The sequence below is a fragment of the Chelonoidis abingdonii genome, chromosome 7 (assembly GCF_003597395.2).
Source record: "Chelonoidis abingdonii isolate Lonesome George chromosome 7, CheloAbing_2.0, whole genome shotgun sequence".
Lineage (NCBI taxonomy): Eukaryota > Metazoa > Chordata > Testudines > Testudinidae > Chelonoidis > Chelonoidis abingdonii.
In genome coordinates, this window is record NC_133775.1 from 80,388,023 (window position 1) to 80,409,858 (window position 21,836).

Below are 21,836 nucleotides of genomic sequence, written 5' to 3' on the forward strand. Positions count from 1 at the left end.
CATTTTGAAATTTTAGCTCTATTATCAAAATCAGAATGTAATGTTAACAAGTCAGATGTTCTGAAGTTTCACCTTTTTTTTGTTAATACTTCAACATTTCTCTATTTCAAAAGGAAATAAAAGGCTTAGAGAGGAAAATTGCATTAACTACATATACTTCAAAAGGATTTACAAGGGACCCCAGATTTCTCATTTCTTAAACTCTTTGAAAATGGGCATATTAGTAAATGTTAAGCATTACTTTCATAAGCTCTTTCACCTTTAACATGGCAGCATTCTAGAACTGAAAATGAGTGATTAAATTTGAAAAAATAAACCTATTTAAAATATATTACTTGAGATATGTAATAATTTTGTGCAAAACATTTACCCATCCCTTTTCATTCTTGTGTTCTGCTCACCAGAGTTTCACAACCCTGTAATCCCCTGCTTTACTTAATCTACCAAAGTTTCACCATCTCCTTTGATAATTCCCTCTTAACATTTTATGCTTTTCCACAAACCCAATTAACTATCATTTAGCTCCTCCATGAAGTAAATGAGAATAAGAGACTAAGAACCCCTGAAATTACAGGAAACTCTTCACCTTTACAAATAGACCTAAAAAGCCTATCACACTTTGAGAACTACAGAACTATACAACCAATGTACAGTGATGATTGTGTCATTGGGATATGGCCCCAATTAAATATGAGAAGGTAAAATCAGAGTAAAATAAATTTGTCTTTATCCCCAGAGTCTGTGACCCAGGGATCTCTTGGTGCCAACTAGCAGAGGGTACAGGAGTTCATAAGTGTTACAGGGAGGCCCTGGGTTTGATATGTACGATACAAGTCCACTAAAGAATGTCATGTTAGGTCTCTTCTGCAAGCATGTATTATGCTGGTCCTCATAATTATGATGAAATGTTTGTACAGATAATATGTATGGAGTTGTAAATATACACAGACAATTATGTTCTCAAGGTCTGTGACTTGGGGCTGGTCATCAGAAGGTGATGAACAAGTTTCTTTCAGGCAAGACATGCTAAGGTACATAGACGAGTAGATAAAGTAGTGTATACTTCACAATGAACCCCTATTTACAATCTAAGCAAAATGCTAATCAAGTGATTGCAAAATCTCCAGGGCAGGCTTGGGGGTGGGAAAGAGGGGGAGGAGAGAGAAGGGAGCAGCAGATTAACCCCTTTTACAAATGGAGACAATGAATCATTGGAACTATATGGGGGGCAGCAGATTTACACCTAGTTGTCCTTCACCAAGGGGAAGAACTGCCAGCTGTCTTGTCTTATGAACAGATCATCACACTCAGTCTTGCTCTTAGACCCTGGGAGAGAAGCTTTGGGAGAGCTTTGGGAGACAGGGGACTATCATGTTATTTATGCTCACACTTTAGAAAGTGTTTTATGATTTTATTTTATATGTAACTGTGACAGACCCAGACAGGTGGGGTACAGAAGTCTGGTAGAAGGCAAATATACTGGCCACTGGATGAACAATTTTCTGTTCCCTGAGTGACCAGAGCAGGGGCTGCCCTAGAGCAATCAGGAACCTGCTAGAACCAGTTAAGACAGGCAAGCTAATCAAGACACCTGGAGCCAATTAAGAACTGTCTAGAATCAATTATGGTAGGCAGCCTAATCAGGGCACCTGGTTTAAAAAGGACCTCCCATCAGTTAGTAGGGGGTGGTGCAAGGAGTGAGAAGGGGTGCTGCTGGAGGAGTGAAGAGTTCAAGTGTGATCAGGCTTCAGGAGGAAGATCCTGCAGTGAGGATAAAGAAGGTGCTGGGGAAAGGCCATGAGGAAGTGGCCCAGGGAGCTGTAGCTGTCAAGCAGCTGATAGAGGGAACATTGTAGACAGCTGCTATCCACAGGGCCCTGGGCTGGAACCCAGTGTAGAGGGTGGGCCTGGGTTCCCCCCATCCCTCCAACTCCTGATTGGACGCAGGAGAAGTTGACCTAGTCTATGAGAAACACCAGAAGGGAAGGTCTAAATTGGAAAGGGATCTGACCTGTCCCTGACCCACTATGTGGGACACAGAGACTGTGGGATTGTTCTCCATTTTCCCCCATGCTGGCCAGCAATGAGGTTAGCTGAGTGGATGGCAGATTTGAGCCACTAGCAAAAGTGGCCAAACTGAGGGCTGCTGTGAATCTCTGAGGCGAGCAAAACTGCCTATAAGCGCAGGACCCACCAAGGCAGAGGAGGAACTTTGTCACAGTAACCTTTTGATTCCATTCATTCTACTTGCTTCTTCTCAAATTTCTGTTCTTTGTTAAATAAACTACTTCTTGTTACTGTCAGTGTATCAAAGTGCTGTGATCTAAGGTGTAACTGGTGAGCTGGGTATATGGTTCCTCTGGGAGCAGAGGATCTGGGAATTTTGGGAGTGTCCAATGGATAGGCGGCTGGGCACTCCAGGGGGACTCTTGGAGGACCTGCGAGTTGGTGTGTGCATATATTGTTAACTTGTAAAGGAAGTGTGCAGGGCCTGTCTAAGCCTAGAAGGTAGTGCTTGTGTTGTAGCGAAGTTGGTGAACTGACCCACAGTAGGCACAGACAAGGCTTCCTCACACTATGGGAAGGTGGTAGCGAGGTACCTAATGACCTTGGATGCTCCCAGGAAGCATCACTGTATCATTGAGGGCACGTCTACACTGCACTCTTCTTTCAGTGACACGTAGTGTACACACTCATGTAGGCCCCCTAGCATGGGAACAAATAGCAGTGTAGAGAGCAAGGCATGGCTTAGGTGAGTAGAGTTAAAACATTGCTGAAAGTTGTAGGTAAGTACTTGAGAACTATCCTACACAGTTCTCTACTCGCCCAAGCCACGGCATCCACATTGGTATTTTTAGCAGAGCAGGATCTGGCTGCCTTGCCACTGCTGGAACCCTTCCCTGATACAGGGAAAGACTCTGGCAGCTTGGAAAGACTCCAGCAGCTTTATGCAAGGCTCCGACAGTGGGGGAAGGCTCCCACAGGGAATAGGCAGCTAGGAGCTTCTGAAGCCTTTCCCTGCTGCATTCCCTCTGCCAAAACCTTTCACAGACCCATGTAGTTACCCACCGTACCATGGATGCAGCCTGCTTTCTACTGCAATGTATAGCTATGCATATCCCACACATTTTTGCCAGTGGTATGTACTGTAAGATGTAGCCTTACAGAGATTAATCTAACAGAACATCAAACTCTTCAAGATAAAGCATCTATGCCCGATGGAGGCTCCGGTGCTCCCAACTCAAGTACCTATGTGCTCATTCCATAAGAAGCCTCCAAAGCAACAGCAAATCCTTCCTGTATATCCAGACAGCCATCACAGAACGTTAAGGAACCCGTCCAAGTGTGCTCTTAATTAAGGAGTACATGTACAGCTAAAGTAAGGTACAGTACTCCACTTACATTTTAACCTGAACTAGCTGTTGTACATTCTTCACACAGTGCATCAGAAAACAACACTTTGCAGAGTTAATAATCAGCTAGAGAACAAGAGTTCAATGATTACAGAAAAGCAGCAACTTCAAAAAATAGATCCTATGCCAAAGCAACGTCCCATTATACTACAAGCAGAACCATCATTTTCAGTGACACCCAAGTATAGGAGGATGCTGATTGACAGTAAATGAAGCTGAATCTTTCTTTGAAAGCTTTGTTCAATATATGTAATGTAAGTACCACTTTTCTATATTTAGTAAATATTTAAAAAAATAATTTTAGAAGAGAGGAAGATGTTATATAAATAGGTAAAATATGAACTTTAGAATAAATATTAGGTAATATTCTAGTATGCTTCACAACCTTAGTCTAAGATGAACTTCAACAAATTAATTTAGACAGGCCCAAGCCTCAGCTGGTATAAATGGAGATTGATTTACAATGTCTGACTATTCAAGGAATATTAAACAGAAGTTGAAAAACAAAAACCCTAGATTTTAGTATTTCACCTTTCACACACTCACTGCTATAGAATATTACCGCTGAAATATAGATGAGTTGAATTTGTCATCAACTTATATTTAGCATTTAAATGAGATTCATCAGTATCAATATTTTACAACTTAATCATCTCAGCCTCCATAGGCTTAAGCCATCTACATTTTCATCAATACTTACTGCATCTTGATAGCTGAGGACCTCCAGGATGCTATTGAGTAATTCTACACAGTACTTCTTCTCTTGAAGTTGAAGTTGTTGCTCTTCCCTGTGTTCTAGTAATTCTTTCAGTTCTTTTGTAATCACTGGAAGCAGAATGTCCCTGCATTCTAGAAAGTAAAATATTCTCTTATGAAAAGGAAAAAAATAAGTCAATGCTATTTTGAAATAAATCCTCCTTGAAACAGTGAAGCACAATAAGCTCTTCTTTTCTCAGCTTTAATAGCAGAAGTCTCCATCACCTTGGTTTTTTTGATTTCTCTCTCATGCCCAAAGGCCTCTTCAGTATTTTTGATGCCTTCGCTGCTTACCAATGTACTTCACACACACAAATGACAAACCAGTTGAGATAAAATGCTAACCTACCTTCAGCTAAGTTTGGAGTATTGTTTCATGCCACGGACACTTGTCTGTGAATACTTGTTGACTCCATGTATGAAAGATTGTAAAGTACGCCTATATTTCTTTACCAAGTGAGATGCTGTATTTAAATCAATCTAGGTTTATTCTTTGTTGAGATGTTGGGTTGCTTTTGTTTTTGTGGAGTGTTTCATTTGTTTGTTTGACAGGAGTAAGATTGCTTTTTCTAGCATAATTGTTCTGAAGGGAATGTTTGAGACATGACAGGAGTCACACATGTCCAGAAAGTAAAAGGAAAGATAAGGAAACAATAGAGATCTACATTTATTATTTGATAGCAAAAGCTAAGTAAATGTGAACTCTGCAGAGAGACCCACTCAACAAACATGGAGAACTTTTGAGATACCTATCTGCAGCAGAAGTTTCAGATATTAAGAGCTGAGCCAATTTCTATCCTCATTTTCAACTGAACCACCCCAATGAAATGAGAAGTCTGACGTATCTCCAGCTCAAAACTAACTGATATTTTATTTAGGAGAACTATTTCCGGGAAACTTTTTGGCAAAACTGCTACATTAACTACCAGGGCCCGCTCCAGGCACCAGCATTCCAAGCTGGTGCTTGGGGCAGCAATCTGCAAGGAGCGGCAGTCACTGTTGTTTTGCCCCCAAGCAGCGCGCCGAATTGCAGCCGTGGACGGCGGGGGCAGTCCATGTGCCCTTAGGGCAGCACATGCGTTTCCGCGGTGGCTGCAATTTGGCAGCAGCAGCTTCTATGTTTAGCTGTCCACAGCGGCTTCAGTTAAACATAGAAGCTGCTGCCGAATTACCGCCGCTGCAGGAAGCGCCTGCCACCCTAAGGGCACACGGACTGCCCCTGCCATCTGTGGCTGCAATTCGGTGTGCTGCTTGGGGTGGCAAAAACTATAGAGCTGGCCCTATTAACTACAAATAAACAACTTTAAGAAAAGCTGAGTGGCTGCAGGTAAAGAAGGGGGATATTTCCAAAAGACTTGATGTTACATACTACTAAATAATTATTATTAATCAATAACGTTGAGTATTACTGTCATTATAAAGCTGAGTCTAAAGTGAGCAAACAGGATGTAGTGAAACAGTGAATGAGGCAGAGGAGAGGTCACTTTAACTGCAATTTCCTCTCATGTCTATAAAAAACATCCAGCAAGAGATCAAAACTGAATGTAGCTTTAGAGATTTCACCTTACAACAAAAGAATTACAAGAAATGTGCAGACCTGTTGAAAACTTTTCAGTGAAACACTGAGCTGAAATTTTGACCAATTTGTTTCAGGTAACACCTCGTACCTTAAAATTGTTTTTGTGAACACAGATTTTTTTTCCACATCAAAAACTCTTCATCATGCTTTCACTTTTCACTCAGAATATGTCTAATTTCTACTTGCAAATGAGTTTATTTTCTCCAGAAAAGGAGAACTTTTGAATTGACAAAACAAACCACGAAGCCTTTTTTTTTTTAATTCACACAAATGTGCATAAAAAACTCACGTTTTTAAAAGCTCTGCAAAAAAGGTGTGAATTTCACCTTCAGTGAACTGGTTGCAAGTTTATTTGGGAACAGGTGATTTCCAGCTGTTATCCAGATAGTTATACCCAATAGTTCAAACTGGTTATTTCAGAACCCAGTGGCCATGAGAGGCCCCAACAACATGGAAGAAAAGCAACGAAGAGAAAAATTCCTACTTGAGCCTGACAGACAATCAGCTTGGTGCAGACCACACTGGGAAACACCACTTCTGTTTGATACATTTGCTAACCCAGAAACAACCTCCACTGATGCCATCAATAACCCAGAACAAAAATCACAACCCCAAGGTTGGGTAGGTGGAAGCCAATGCCTGACTGCGTCTGGCAGCCCTCACATACTCCCTAGAAAGAGGGATAGGCAAAAGCCAATTTGCTGGCGAAGAGGACACTGGTCTCCATCACTACTCCACCAAGCAGTCAGTACCATGAAATGATTTGATTTCCCCCCTTTTCTGCCACTGCCCCCTTCCAAGTCCTTCTAAAGCACCATAGGTAAGTAATGGGAATGCTTTCCTTTTATGATGCATCAGCTAGAGAAGAATGCAGATCACCCGCTTATAGCACTGCAGAGCCAATATGCAAACATGAATGACAGACTAAAGTTTACTGTACTCAGGATGCAATCATCACTGCATACACAACCTGTCTGCTGCCAGCAGGTAAGAAATGCCATTTTTACATAGTACCTTTTGTAACCATAAATACATTTTTTAAGCAAACAAGCTGTACATTAACTCAGTTCTCACCTGTTATGTCAGTCTTATATGTTACCTATCTTTTTGCAGTAGACACAGCAGTAACTACTCTTTAAAACTTATTGTAAAGCTACTCGGTTTTACATATTTAAGCATTACACAATGCTAACTTTTAACTAACTTTCATTCATAAATATTTCAGGGAATACACACATGGTTTTTAAATACTGAACCAACTGCATATGCAAGATACTCGTAAACATTACTATTGATGTTTGCTTGTATAAGAAACTGAACAGGCAGTTATTCAATCGTTCTGAAAAATATAGATCCTAGCTTTCAAAAATATCACTTCAGTGAATTAAACCCATTTGGTCAGTTACAAAATCAATCACAAACTTATAGCACCCACCTGTAATGCAGAGAGAAGAGAGACTCCTGGGTCTGTATGCCCCCATACCACAACAACCCAAGACAACAATGGTAGGGACTGGGGGTGTCTCAAAATTGCAACTTCTGGGGAATACAGTGGCCAGGGGGTTCCTAAAATGTCAGCTATTCATGTAAAATCATAGCACTCCCTTTTGTGTCAGCATTAGAGCAACAATATTTCTTGACTCAGACTCATATCTAGAAAGCATTCACCAATCCCATCAGCCCCCGAATGGGAAAGAAAATATACAGATGGAAAGAAAATGTACACCACATAACTACTTTATATTTGCAGTAGAGGTGCATACTCTTTCACAGCCTCAATTAAACTCCATGAAAGAGTAACAATATTTCAAGGGTGGCTCTTTAAAAAAACAAATAGCTGGAAATCCACTATTCTAAACCCAGTCTTGGGCCAAACTGTATTAAAATACACAAAACTTAAATCATATAACTGCACTAGCTTACACAAGTATTCAGAAAGCTCCACCACAGGAATGATATATTCCCTTACATTTAACCAGACTGAAAGTAACTTGCTTCCTAAAGAGAAGTTCCTTGATGTCATCTTCCTAGCTGAGGTCAGGTAGAACAGAAATCCTACACTCCGCTAATACATGATCTAGCACAGCAACTGCAAATCATTTTCTTCTCTCGTCTATTCCCTCCACCCCATCCCTTCTCCAGATGACCTAGATTTTTCACAATTATCCAATGATTTCCAAAATATCTAGTAACTGAAGTATGGATGTTAAAAGTTATTATTTAAATAATATCATTAGCACAGTAAAGACATTTGGGTCTCCTTCAGCAGAAATCACAGTTCAGGCTTCATTTCAGAATGCTTTATACATAGAATCAAAATGTTGATAAAGGTTTGAAGCCGCTTTGTCCCCCCATGGAAGACTAATCCTGAATCTTTGGCAGGCCTGTACTCATACCCATCTGTTAGGATGGCTTCATGCCCACTCACAAATCAGGACATAGATGTCACCTGAATATAGATTTAAAGCACAACTTTGAAAATAAGATCAGCAAACAAAATCCTTTCGGCAGTGAGAGACTTCTGAGACACCCCATGTTTCTTGACAAAAGGAGAAATCTGTTCACAACTGTGACAATTACAACTTAAACCATCAATTGTATTCCTTCCTGCTTCTAGGCAGAGGTGTGGCAAGCAGCTCTGCATGCAGCCTCCGCTCACAGGCGCCGCCCCCACATCTCCCATTGGGCACAGTTCCCGGCCAACGGGAGCTGCCAAGCCAGCACTCGTGGGGGCAGCTCACAGGGCTGCCTGTCATGCCTCTGCATAGGAACTGCTGAGGTGAGAACCCCCACCCCCTGTATCTGGCATCCAGGGCCCCCTCTCATGCCCTAACCCCCTGGCTTGAGCCCCCACCCACACCCAAACTCTCTCTCAGAGCCCCTGAAACCCCTCCAACACTCCAAGCCCCTCTTGGCCATTCCTCAACCTAGGAGCAACAGAGACATGCCACTGCTTTCGGGGAGCCACACGGAGCCAGGTAGGGAGCCTGCTGGAACTTTAAACCAGACTTTTTATGGAGATTAGAAATGCTGATTTATAGAGCTTTCCACTTGATACAGGGTTGGATAACACAACTTTTACTGTACAAGCCACATGGCAAAAGGAATATGAAGGACAGCTGCATCATTCTACATTTTGTCTTCAATGTTGCTTCCTACCTCTGGAGTAACTTTTTTTTACAAATAAAGCTCTGATCTAGGGACTGAAAGACATATCCAAGCTGTGGATGTGTTTCAGAGGGACTTTCAAGCCAGCAAACACACCAATATTGCTAAGAACCTGATATATGGACTTTGAAGTCTTTGTACGTATCTGACCGCTTTACCATTTAACTACTCTCTTCTTGTTCTTTTTTCTTTATAATAAAGGCTTTAGTTTTAGATGCTAAAGGATTGGCTGGTAGTGTAGTATTTTGGGTAAGCTCCAAACTAGTATTGACCTGGTAACATGGCTGACCCTTTGGGGTCAAAAAAACACTTTGTATAGTGAGCAGAATTTTTAAATAACTTTTCACTGTACTGGACCTGTATGCTGATTGGGAGCCAGAGAAGTGGAATGCAATAAAGGGAGTTGTGTGATTTCTTTTTTCAGCTTCTTGATAACCAATGTGGGGGATCAGAAGCACAGTTTGTGACTGGCTGGTGAGTGGTTGGATACAATCAGTGAATCAGTTCGACCAGGTGAGCAAGGCAGAAGTACCATATCCAATGTGGTATCTCCCTGCAAGGTTAAGAACAAAGCTCGTCACATGCAATTTTTATTGATGGGTCAACTCGAACAATTTCTACAGTAGAGGAAAATAAAGTTTCCAAGAATACTTTTATTTTTATGCAACCATTAATTAGAAGGGACCCTTGAATCAAGTACAAAGTTTGAATGCCACCTCAAAGTAGTACAATAAAAATTGCTTAATATCACAGAAGCTAGTGATGAAGATGACCTACAACTCAAATAATGTAATATCCTGCAAATGCAGGGATTAGTCCCTGACTGTGGATGTGTTAGCTGTTTATCCAAAAAGGCCAAGACAAAAGATGTCTCCTTTTGTACCTGAATTTTAGTGTAGTAGAGACTAGTTAGGTGACTCTTACAAGCAATAGCAGATACTTTAGAAGGAAAAGCCTCTTTTGGAAAATATGCCTGATTATTTTCAAGAGCCAGTGCAAAAGGCCCTCAGTATCTTGAGCTGGTTATTTCTAAGAACGATTCACAAAACAAAAAGTAAATGCTTTTCACTACCCTTCCAAGGAGTGAGGAGTTTCCGCTCTACAGCAGAAAAAAAACCTGGCTTATTCATGTATATTTCTGGAAATTAGATTCATCTCCTGACTTCTTCCTGGAGCTTCTCAGGCAATTCCTCTAGATCATAGCTTCCCACCTCAGAGCAGACATAGCCTTCTTTTGTTAGAGAACCTGAGAAGGGGAACCATAATCATGACAGCCCCTTTCAGGTCCTGTAAGGTATGTCCCATCCATTGCTAATAGGCACATGTAAAATATGGATAAGTAAAAATTTTAGTTTAGCTGAGACAGTGTGCTATGTGGACAGAGAGGAATTAAAGACAGAATGCATATCAATATCATACTGCACTCCAAGAGGGTAAACCAAAACCATTTGATCTCACTTTAAAAGCTGTGTGTACAAATGGTTAAGAAGAGGCAGCAAAATTATGTCATTTTCAAAACTGTTAATAGCCTCATACACATGAGAAAAAAGAATACAGGCCTGATTGTGATCACATTTACATCATAGTAACTCCACTGTTTTCAACCAAGTTGATCCCATTTTATGCTCATCTGGGACCAGCATCCACCCAATAAGTATACATTGCAAAAATCAAAGGCCACTCATATTTCTTGTGACACTCTAGTAATATATTATTTATGCAGGGAGGACCTACATCTCCTTGTGTATTATATCACCTGTGTAATGAATAATTTATTCCAAGTTGAAGATAAAGGATTCCAGAGAAGTGAATACATAAAGATAACTGCCACTTATTCCTTTACTTTTCAGAGCAGATCCCCCTGCTTTAGGGCCCTGGAAAGACCAACATACAATGAGACCCTTCTGCCTCTGTTGAAAAACACACTAATAAAGTTACCAGAACCTGGGCTGCATTTGCTTCTGTCATTTATGTGGTACTGCATAATCCCATGCTTTCTCCCTCCAAGTTTTCCATCACTCAAGCATCTTTCTGTTTACCAGTTTGTTGCTAAAATTACATGCAAAGTTGTTCATTACTCAGAAATAAATAGTTGATCTTTACAATAAGTACATTCTTCTACTTTGTTATAGCTGAAAAATAATTGTTATAATTATGACGTAGAGGAATACATATATGTGGCAAAGAATCATAATATCCTTTAGCTGTTGCTATTTATGTTACATTATAAACTATTGATTACAATGGTAACTTTAACATAACCCATACTACATAGGGACAAACTATGTCTATTTCTTTGACAGGGTTTACCATCCTATCGGATAGGAAGGAAGCAGTAGACATGACGTATCTTGACTTTAGTAAGGCTTTTGGCAATCGCACAACATTTTCACAAGGCAACCAGGGAAATGTGGTCTAGATGAAATTATTATAATGCAGTGCACAACTCATTGAAAAATCATACTCAAGAGTAGTGTTCAATGGTTTGCTTTCACACTTTCAAATGTGTCTATTGGGGATCCCATACTATTCAATGTTTTCATTAACAAGGAGCAATGGTCTCAAGTTGCAGTGGGGGAGGTCTAGGTTGGATATTAGAAAAAATATTTCACTAGCAGGGTGGTGAAGCACTGGAATGGATTACCTAGGGAGGTGGTGGAATCTTCATCCTTATCAGTTTTTAAGGCCCGTCTTGACAAAGCCCTGACTGGAATGATTTAGTTGTGTTGGTCCTGTTTTGAGCAGGGGGTTGGACTAGATGACCTCCTGAGGTCTCTTCCAACCCTATTCTTCTATGTTTCTATTATTAATAACTTGGATAATGGAGTGGAGAGTATTTCAATGGTTCTGTGATTTACAATTCCAACATGCACATAAATACACACAAAAACACACACAAAGTGGACCATAAGGGAGAGAATGGCTGTTAGCTATAGAAGACTAAGTGCCGGTAATCTAAATGATACTGTGGAAATTAATTTTGTATGCCTCTTCCATTAGTACTATGTGTGAATTAGCTAATGCACAATTTTTAATAATCTTTTGTACTAAAATGAACGTATAATTAACCTTCCTAGCCCTTAATTTGGCTATTCAGGCTCTTTATTAGTAGTAACAGAAGTCATATTATTCAGATCTCTCTCAGCTCTGGCTATCTGTATTCAGTCCCACAGTTCAGTTTTTTAATCTCAGCTGAAATACAAAGATATCTATTTTTCAAAACTGTTAACTAAACTATTGAAACAGATTTCACTTTCCTGCTTTTTCTTGGAGATGGCATCAGAATGTACATCTTTATAATGCTATATAAATGCATAATTTACAGTGCAAGTTGTAGCACAAAATTAGGAACCCAGCAGAATAATATATCTGCTGCAAATCTCATGGTTTGGTTGTTTTACCCCTGAGCAGCCTCAATAACGTGCATTAACAGGATTGAAATATCCACGTTACTAGAATAAATGCTACTACATATAAAACAATACAACATAGATATTTACAAGGCACAACGACATCATAAACAGATAATCTATATAACTGACTGACAATTTTATATTCCCATTTAGCTACATCTTGAAAATTTAGGACACTTTTTATTTAATTTTATTTAATTTATTTATTTAATGGGTACTGAGTATAGAACAAATCCCAGACTTCAAATTTTACCTTTGCTTTACAGAATGAGGTCTGTAGTTTGCAGAAAGTTAAAGTAATCTGAGGTCTAGAGTTCTATTCACTGGAGTTTAGCCAAACAAGTTTCCATAAACAGGTTTGATTAGGTGATTAAAGAAATGTCTTTCAGTATTCCTTACTGATGTCTAAGAGACTGTACACTTGTTCTGGCTGCTTTTATGTTGAAACAGGTACTTTTTAGTTCATGTCAACAGTGCCAATATAGGCCAGTTATATTGCAACACTTTGCAATATAACTGCAGCATTCACACTATGGCACAGTATAGACAGAGGTACAAATTGACTTATTTCCCATATTCTACCAATATAGGACTTTCAAAACTTATTAATAAGGTAACAATGCTCTCTTTGACTATTAAGAAAACCTACCTGTATACAATTTTTCCTGTATTAAATTATGGTGGAATTACTTAATTCAATTTTACTACTCGAAAAAATGGTTGCCTTAGTAGGAGGTTGAAAATATACCTATTTAGGAGTAAGGGTTGATGTTTAAGACGAAAGCTTCACTTTGCCCCTCACAGGCTGTCCTCAGCTGCAGTAACAACTAAATGACAATGACAACAATGACATTTACCATTAACAATTAATGGTAAAATCACCATTTTTCAAGGAACATGCAGGTATTGTTCCCTACATGAAAGTGTCTTGGCACTTTGGCACTTGGCAACAAAAGTGTCTTGGCACTTTGGCAACAAACCCATAGCAAAGGGAATATGCCTTTCAAAAATGAGCCAAATCTATATGCCCATGCTGAGAGAGTAGCCCATGCTCACCACATCTGTATTTACAGTCAATAGGGCACAGAGGACCTGGGATCTACTCTAGCCTTTCCATTGATAGTATATGTGACCTATCAAGAGATTAAGCTTTTTGGGGTTAGTCTGCCCCTCTTTGTATGCTTTACACAATGTTTTTAGCATACTGTGACCCCAAATTCAGTTGAGATCTGTAGGCTGTACTGTATTACAAAATAGTGATGCATACTTATACCACGCTATACTGTGGAATCTGAGTATTTTCTACTCACCACTGGCAAGGAAGTGTTGAGAGATTAACCTTTATCTAGAATGCTTATAGATCCCAACTAAATCACCTCAAATCAAGACTCCACAGAACTAGAAAAACAAATCCAAGTGTCAAGCGCTGACAGATATTCTCACCTCAGCTCAACTTTTTGTACAATTTGGAAACCATGTTTGATGTTGTGTCTGAATTTGGTGATCTGTCATGATAAATGGCAAAGAAAGACTATAAAGTTTCCTTAACTCATGCCCGAATAGAGAGGAGGGTGTATGTGCATGAGAGAAAAAATGTAAGAACAAAACATTAGGATGCAAAATCTGCATAAGCAATGCAAAGTACATTTTAAAGCTTTGACCTCCATTAGGATACATACATTCAAAGTGATGCTGGACTCAGCCTATGAAATACTGGAATCACAAAACCAGGTTTAGTAGTCATAGAGTCATATTATGGGTACAGCAGAATGATGCCTCCACAAGAAATCTGTCAATGGGGTCTCAAAGCTCGTGGAACAACTGTAGTGCTATTTGGATTTTGAAGATTGACTGTTGTGGCAATGGATCTCAATTTCTCTGCCTTCAGCACCATGGACAACAGTGTGCATTCTGTTTAATAAAAACATTCTATTCTGTTCTGCAGTGAAGCTTACTGGACCTCAAGCTAGCCATCAGAAACCTCAGCCCAGAGCTTTACCCAATTGTGCATGCTTCAGGTTAATATTTAACAATTGTTTACAAAGTAGATTTTCATAGACCTTCTCAGCATTTTCAGATGCTTCCCTCCCTCCTTTGCAGCATTAACAGTAATTCCTTTGAAAATGTCACTGTCCATACATTTTAAAAAAGGGAAGTACAAGATCATTAGTAACACTGAAGGTTCCAATATATGAAGTCTAATTAAATTATAAAATGACAGATAATACAGTCAGGAATGGAAGTCAATGAACTGAACTGCAGCTTTGATGAACTCAGTGACAAGACAGTGCAAGACTAAAGCCTGAAGGCAAAAATAAATTCTTAAATGCGCATTAATAGGCTATATTCTAATTGACAAAATTTGTCTAACTTCATTACATATTCCTAGTTCATGGCAATGCTGACTTGTTTCAGATAAACTTCAACTTCATCTTATGATGCTATCCAACAAAGACCTTTATTATATTATATATAAAGGATGAATGTTGCATGTATCACATAGGTTTGCGCCTTGAAAATCATTCCCATTCCCATTATCATTGTTGAGTATAGTTAATCAGGGATTGCCATCTATTATGCCCCTTCCCCTCCCTGCATCACAAATAGAGGTGGCCTTCACTTAAAGTGAATTTCTTTAATTGGAAATGGTTAGTGTCATTTTTTTAAAACAAGGTCACCCTCTAGACTAAGGACCTGGATCCTCTATGTTCTGTATATTGTTACAATATTAGGGTACAGAAAGCCTGAGTCTACCATACAACATCAGTCATGATCTAAATAATTATGTATTGTCTTCACAACTTTCCTCGTCCTTGTCCTGCTAATAAAAGAGTTGGGAATTTTGCTATGTGAATATTCAACTCACATTGGCTAAAATGCATTAGTCTAAATGAAAAACAATTCATGCAGTAACTCACAACATCAGTTATATATTCCAAATTCCCACTGACTAGCTGAAGGCTGATTTTCTATTTTAGTAAATTAAGGGACAGGTTGTGCCTTTAAACAGAGCCTGGAGAGGGATGGGATGGGATCGCCCCTCCACAGGGTAGCATGCTATAATTTAAAGCTCCTGGAGAGTATGATCACAGTGCATGCTTGCACAGGGTGCAGCATGCATTGAGCTTCATCATGAGCCAGCTTTTCGGCCCATGCTAAGTTGCGCTGGGCATAGCACCACTTCCTTACCTTACAAAAAGATATAAGCAGAAAGAATCAATCATGGCAGGCCCTGATTATTGGTTTCCCTATACAAAGAAACCAACAGAAAACTTAGTAGACAGGTTAAGAAATTATTCAATCTATATTGCAAAGGAGAATGGATGCATGGGTTGAAAGCCAGGAATTGGTGCTACCTAGAAGTTATCATTTCCAATTACTGAGAGTTTCCAAATCTCCTTTTCTGATGTTTACAAGGATCCATAACTCATCAATGAATCAAAACCATGAAACCTCCAATTAAAATCACTATATAAACACCAATGGCAGGATATGTCCAAGGTCAAACTGTTGAAGCATCCAGGACCATGAATCACCACTGTCTGTACAATGCCTTGAAAGGGTTCAAAGATGGAAGGCGGTGAAAGTTTTCTGACCTGTCACATGTACATTTACTTTTTTTTTTCTTTAAGAAAAATGTCAACTGGTGCTGCAGCCTGGCTGATTTCTCAGTGATTTTGTCATGTCTATTAAAGAAATGCATTTAAGGGGTTATGCAGTGTAAAAAAAAAGTCAGGCTAATAATAATTAGAGAGCATGCCATAAAGGGCTGCTGTCATCCTTTAGAAATCTTATACTTCATTTTCAGCACGTATGAACATGTTTTACAGTTCTGCAAAATTGATTTTAATATGGCATTTCTATTAGGGATGCCCTCGCCTTGCCTATGCTGATGCACACAGTTTTCATAAAAGATCTGCTATAGTTTTACTTTCGCTCAAATTGAAGTGGCAGATTTTAAAACAGATTATATTTTTAGATAAATGAGGCGCTCTCTACAGTACAGAATGTTTACTGCTGGAGGCTTTTATTGCTGGTTAGCTCTACGAAACAGAACGTATTTTTTATAAAAAATACCAGTAATTATATGTAATTTAAAATAATCAGCTTTGTAATACTCAGAGTCTTGGAAACTTGTTAATTATTAGGAGTTTTAAGGCACTGAGAATATTTGGCCTTAGCTGAATGATGTCCTAACTGAGTTAACAAATATGCTGTATGTTAGGATAACTAAAGAGGATCTTAAATCAGTTATTGCATAGCCCAGTGATGTAAGCCAACTCTTTAAAGCTCAGTAAATTGCTAATCTATAGTCTTCCAAAGTCAAGCAAGAGAAGCATTATTGGTTTGTGTTGTAATTTTTCAGCAAATTAAGAGGCTGATTTTGCAGTCTTCAATCAGTCAAAGCTCTTATTTAGGAACCACCAAACCAAGCTCTAGCCTAATAAGCTTACTTAGGGCTTGAAGTCAGTGGGAGTCTCTCTTTTTACTCTAGTGGCCTTTGGATCAGGCTCACGATCAGGTAACAAGACAAACTATATTCTGCAAATCAGAGACTTTCCTTCTGGCATTGGGGTTTAGCCATGAGTAGCTAACACATGCCTTAATTACAATGAAGTCTTGGTTAGCCCCCATGTTAGCCAACTTGTATAGTCACAGTCCTCTTCTATGATGATCAAAGTCTGTAGTGAAGACAAAGCCTAAAGAACATCCCAAAGAGTAGTGCTGGTTCTTTAAAGGCAGTAGAAATCATGGGGATAAAAGAGTCTGGACTCTATAGCAGAAAATCTATATTATCAAATACCACTTTAAACCCATTTACTGTGAACAGCCTTTAAGGAGGCACCAAAAGTGCCATTAATTTGTGGTTTTGACTAACAAATGCATTGCACAGTACCTGATCCCAAGTAACTATCAATTACATTAACAGGTTGCTTCACAGGGGTCCAATTTTTTTTCAGACTTACACTTTTTTTCTTAAAATAAAAATAAATTAATCTTTTAGAATATTGGGTTTTCTTTGTTCTAATTGAAAAAAAGTGAGATTTGCTAAGGTGGATTTTAAATAAAAGACAGAAGTGTTAAACATTCCCAATGCCAAATTAAACATGATTTATGAGCTCAGTTTCCTCCCTGAAGTTAGTCCGTTTACCCCAAATACAGAATTTAAAGACAGTAGCAAGGTTGCACTAATAGCATTTTGATTCATGTATCTATTTCAAGGAGTATGTCTATACTACCCACTGGATCAGTGGGCAGTCATCAATCCAGCGGGGGTGGATTTATCATGCTAGTTTAGACGCGATAAATTGACGTCCGAGTGCTCTCCTGTCGACTCCTGTACTCTACCGCCACGAGAGGCGCAGGCACAGTTGACGGGGTAGTGGCAGCAGTCAACTCACTGCAGTGAAGACACTGCGGTGAGTAGGTCTAAATACATTGACTTCAGCTACATTATTCATGTAGCTGAAGCTGTGTAACGTAGATCAATCCGCTCCCCAGTGTAGACCAAGGCAAGGTGGATTTTCTTTAACTTGAAACTTATCTAACGGACTTTTCTTTTTTAATTTGACCTCTCTCACACTTTTAAATAGCTACTGCTTCTTGTTTATAAAACACAAATAATTCAAATAATACAAACACAAAAGTACTATTAAAGTCCTATTTCTGTAGAAGAAATATATTGGAGTGATCAAAGAAAATAATTGTACTTTTCTATGAAGTAGCACAGTTCACTCAAAGACCCTATTTTCTAGCTCACTCCATTCTCTAAGTGTATATTATTATTATTATTATTATTATTAGGACTGTCATTTAATCACAGTTAACTCACACGATTAACTCAAAAAAATTAATCGTAATTAATCACAGTTTTAATCGCACTGTTAAACAATAGAATACCAATTGAAATTTAGTAAATATTTTGGATGTTTTTTCTATATTTTCATATAGATTGTATTCTGTGCTGAAACTGAAATCAAAGTGTATATTATTTCTGATTCTTAATATTTGCACTGTAAAAATTATAAACAAAAGAAATAGTATTTTTCAATTCACTTCATACAAGTACTGTAGTGCAATCTCTTTGTCATGAAAGTGCAACTTACAAATGTAGATTTTTGTTGTTACATAACCGCACTCAAAAACAAAACAATGTAAAACTTTAGCACCTACAAGTCCACTCAGTCCTACTTCTTGTTCAGCCTATCACTAAGACAAACACATTTGTTTACATTTACAGGAGATAATGCTGCCCTCTTCATATTTACAATGTCACCTGAAAGTGAGAACAGGCATTTGCATTGCACTTTTGCAGCTGGCATTGCAAGATATTTACATGCCAGATAGGCTAAACATTTGTATGCCCCTTCATACTTTGGCCCCATTCCAGAAGACATGCTTCCATGCTGATGACACTCATTAAAAAAAAGCATTAATTAAATTTGTGATTGAACTCTTTGGGGGAGAATTGTATGTTCCCTGCTTTGTCTTACCCTCATTCTGCCATATATTTCATGTTATAGCACCCTTGGATGGAACATGTTGTTCATTTTAAGAACAATTTCACAGCAGATTTGACAAAACACAAAGAAGGTACCAACATGAGATTTCTAAAGATAGCTACACCACTCAACCCAAGGTTTAAAAATCTGAAGTGCCTTCCAAAATCTGAGAGGCGTGAGGTGTGGAGCATGCTGTCAGAAGTCTTAAAAGAGCAAAGCTCTGATGCAGAAACTGCAGAATCCAAATAATCAAAAGAAAAAAAAAGCTGCTTTGGATTGTTATTGAGCAGAACCTGTCATCAGCATGGACACATGTCCCCTGGAATGGTGGTTGAAGAATGAAGGGACATATGAGTCTTTAGCACACCTGGCAAGTAAGTATCTTGTGATGCCGGCTACAACAGTGCCATGAGAATTTCTGTTCTCACTTACAGGTGACATTGTAAACAAGAAGCAGGCAGCATTATCTCCTGCAAATGTAATCAAACTTGCTTGTCTGAGCGATTGGCTGAACAAGAAGTAAGACTGAGTGGACTTGCAGGCTCTAAAGTTTTACATTGTCTTATTTTTAATACAGTTTATTTTGTACATAATTCCACATTTGTAAGTTCAACTTTCATGATAAAGAGATTGCACTGCAGTATTTGTATTAGGTGAATTGAAAAATACTATTTCTTTTGTTTTTTACAATGCAAATACTTGTAATCAAAAATAAATATAAAGTGAGCATTGTACACTTTGTATGCTGTGTTGAAACTGAATTCAATATATTTGAAAATGTGGAAAATATCCAAAAACATTTAAATAAATGGAATTCTATTATTAACAATGCAACTAATCGTGATTAATTTTTTTAACCACTTGACAGCCCTAATTATTATTTATAAAACTGTAGTGCTTAGTAGCCAGCTAGATGTTGTACCAACATGGACAGGAATCAGAGCCAGACTACAGCTTCCCTTTGTAGATGTGCCTTTTTTTAGAAAGCAAAGATGGAGGGAATATTTTTGCTTGATTTTCTACAGAGTATCAGACACACTGAACCTATGTTTCTACTAAGACACTTCTTGGAGTATTTGAGAAATTAAGTGGGATCTTTTTCAACCAGCAATGGAAAGGACAAAGTAGGTTGCATCTTACGCAATATCGACTTTTCTGTCCTGTGTTTGTCAAGAATGTTTTTGTTTTGAAAAAAGATACTGACCAATTCTAACATCTTTTCACGCGATTAATACCTTACTATAAGTTGATCTATTAGAGTCAATAAGTCTACTAGGAGCACAGTATGACAAAGCAAGGGTGCTAAAATTAGAACAAAAGTATAGACTAACTAAATATTCCTTCCCTGATGAGTTAAGGTCTCATTCACTTCTACTGCAACATCAGAATCCCAAAAGCTGCCCATTCATCCAACAAAATAAAGATGACTAGACCTAATATTATTAGTATAAAAGCATGTCTCCTTTGTGGGTGAGATACAGGGCTACTTAATTCAGGCTTTTAAAATACTTTGTGCACACAATCTTTTTTTTACCCCTGTTAAGTTAAAGGTGACAGACAGATGCTTTCAGCATCACAAGCATCAACAGGCAATACACACGAGATCAGGAAAATATATTTGTGCTGAAAATTTACACAGACACCTTGAATTGTATATATACACAATGTTTCATTATACACACACACACACTTTGGTAAAGAGGAATCCACTAAAAAAAAACCTGACTTACGAAAGATGTATAATGAAAACTCAGTTATAAGGTCACTTGCCTATACCATATAAAGGTAAATAAGCTTAAATTCTTCTGCCTAATTAAAGAAATCTGCCTTTAAAAAAAAATGACAGGGACAATATTTTTGCAAGGTTGCAGGTTTAAGCACTTGTCATGATTATGTAGCAGTATTTCCAATCTGGATATAAAATTACACAATTATAAACCTCTTTTGGTTTTGGCATAAACAAAACTACTTCTGTTATAATCATTATCTACATGAATATTTCTGGTATTAAAACTCTTGACATCAATAAACAGAAAAAAATGATAGAAAGGGAGCCTATGTCCTTGAAGCTGTATACTTAGGACAGTTTGTCGTCTGCCTGCTTCCTTAATATTCCACCTCTTCTATTACATTAATCACAAAAATACTGGCTGAGATTTTCAAAGAAGAGAGAAAGGGCCTTAAGGACAAGTGTTGTGTTTAAATTATTAAAAGATGATTCTAAATCCCTTAGGCTGCTTTAAAATATCTCCACTGCCATTTCTAAATAACATGTAGTGCTTCAATATAAAAGTAATAAGTGCATTAAAAATATAGATCAGTAAAATGGAATATAGGCAATGAAAGGAATAAAGACTAGATTCTGCAGCATGTCTGCCCATGCGATTGCCATGAAATCATACACAAATTGGACAACTGCCTGCATTTTTGACCATTTTCTCGTACCGTTATGCAATTGCACACAGCCAGTAATTAGGTGCACAGTTGTGTCCCTGACTTGTTTCAAAAATCTCATATGCTTATGATCATGTAAAACAGCTGCTGTGGCAAAATGTTAAAAAAAACTTGTGTCAGTGATATCTGGATAAATTGCACAAACTTTGCATAAGCAAGATTGTATGACCTATGGAGGTTACTAAAGCAGCTCTTAATTGTAACATTGCATGACATTTATTACATTTATATATTTATTATCAGTGCTTAGCACAAAAAATTGAATTCACTGTGGCAACAACCCTCAGCATTTACTCAATGGCATGCAGCACAGTGGAGTTCTGGTGACTGATTATTCATGATTACAGATGGGGTATCTGATTGGTGCAAATCTGCAGCTTGTTGTGAAAGGACATATAGTATTATTCATCAAAGGCAGCATGCCTTAGTCACGGTACAGCTTTCCTGTGCATTTTAACACTACTGTTAGGGACTATAACCAATAATTATTTTGCATCTGTATTTTTTGTTGTTGCTGACCTGCTTGTTGAATATTCATTCTAGACATGTT

At 38.3% G+C, this 21,836-nt stretch overlaps 1 protein-coding gene across 1 annotated transcript in view; it reads right to left on the reverse strand.

Moving 5' to 3' along the window:
• The window catches only part of DOCK2 (dedicator of cytokinesis 2), a 538,858-nt gene that overhangs the window by 359,047 nt on the left and 157,975 nt on the right, over positions 1-21,836 (reverse strand). Inside the window, exon 26 of the mRNA XM_032803688.2 lies at positions 4,114-4,262. Coding sequence (XP_032659579.1) covers positions 4,114-4,262 — 149 coding nt within the window. The remainder of the gene's footprint in view (positions 1-4,113; positions 4,263-21,836) is intronic.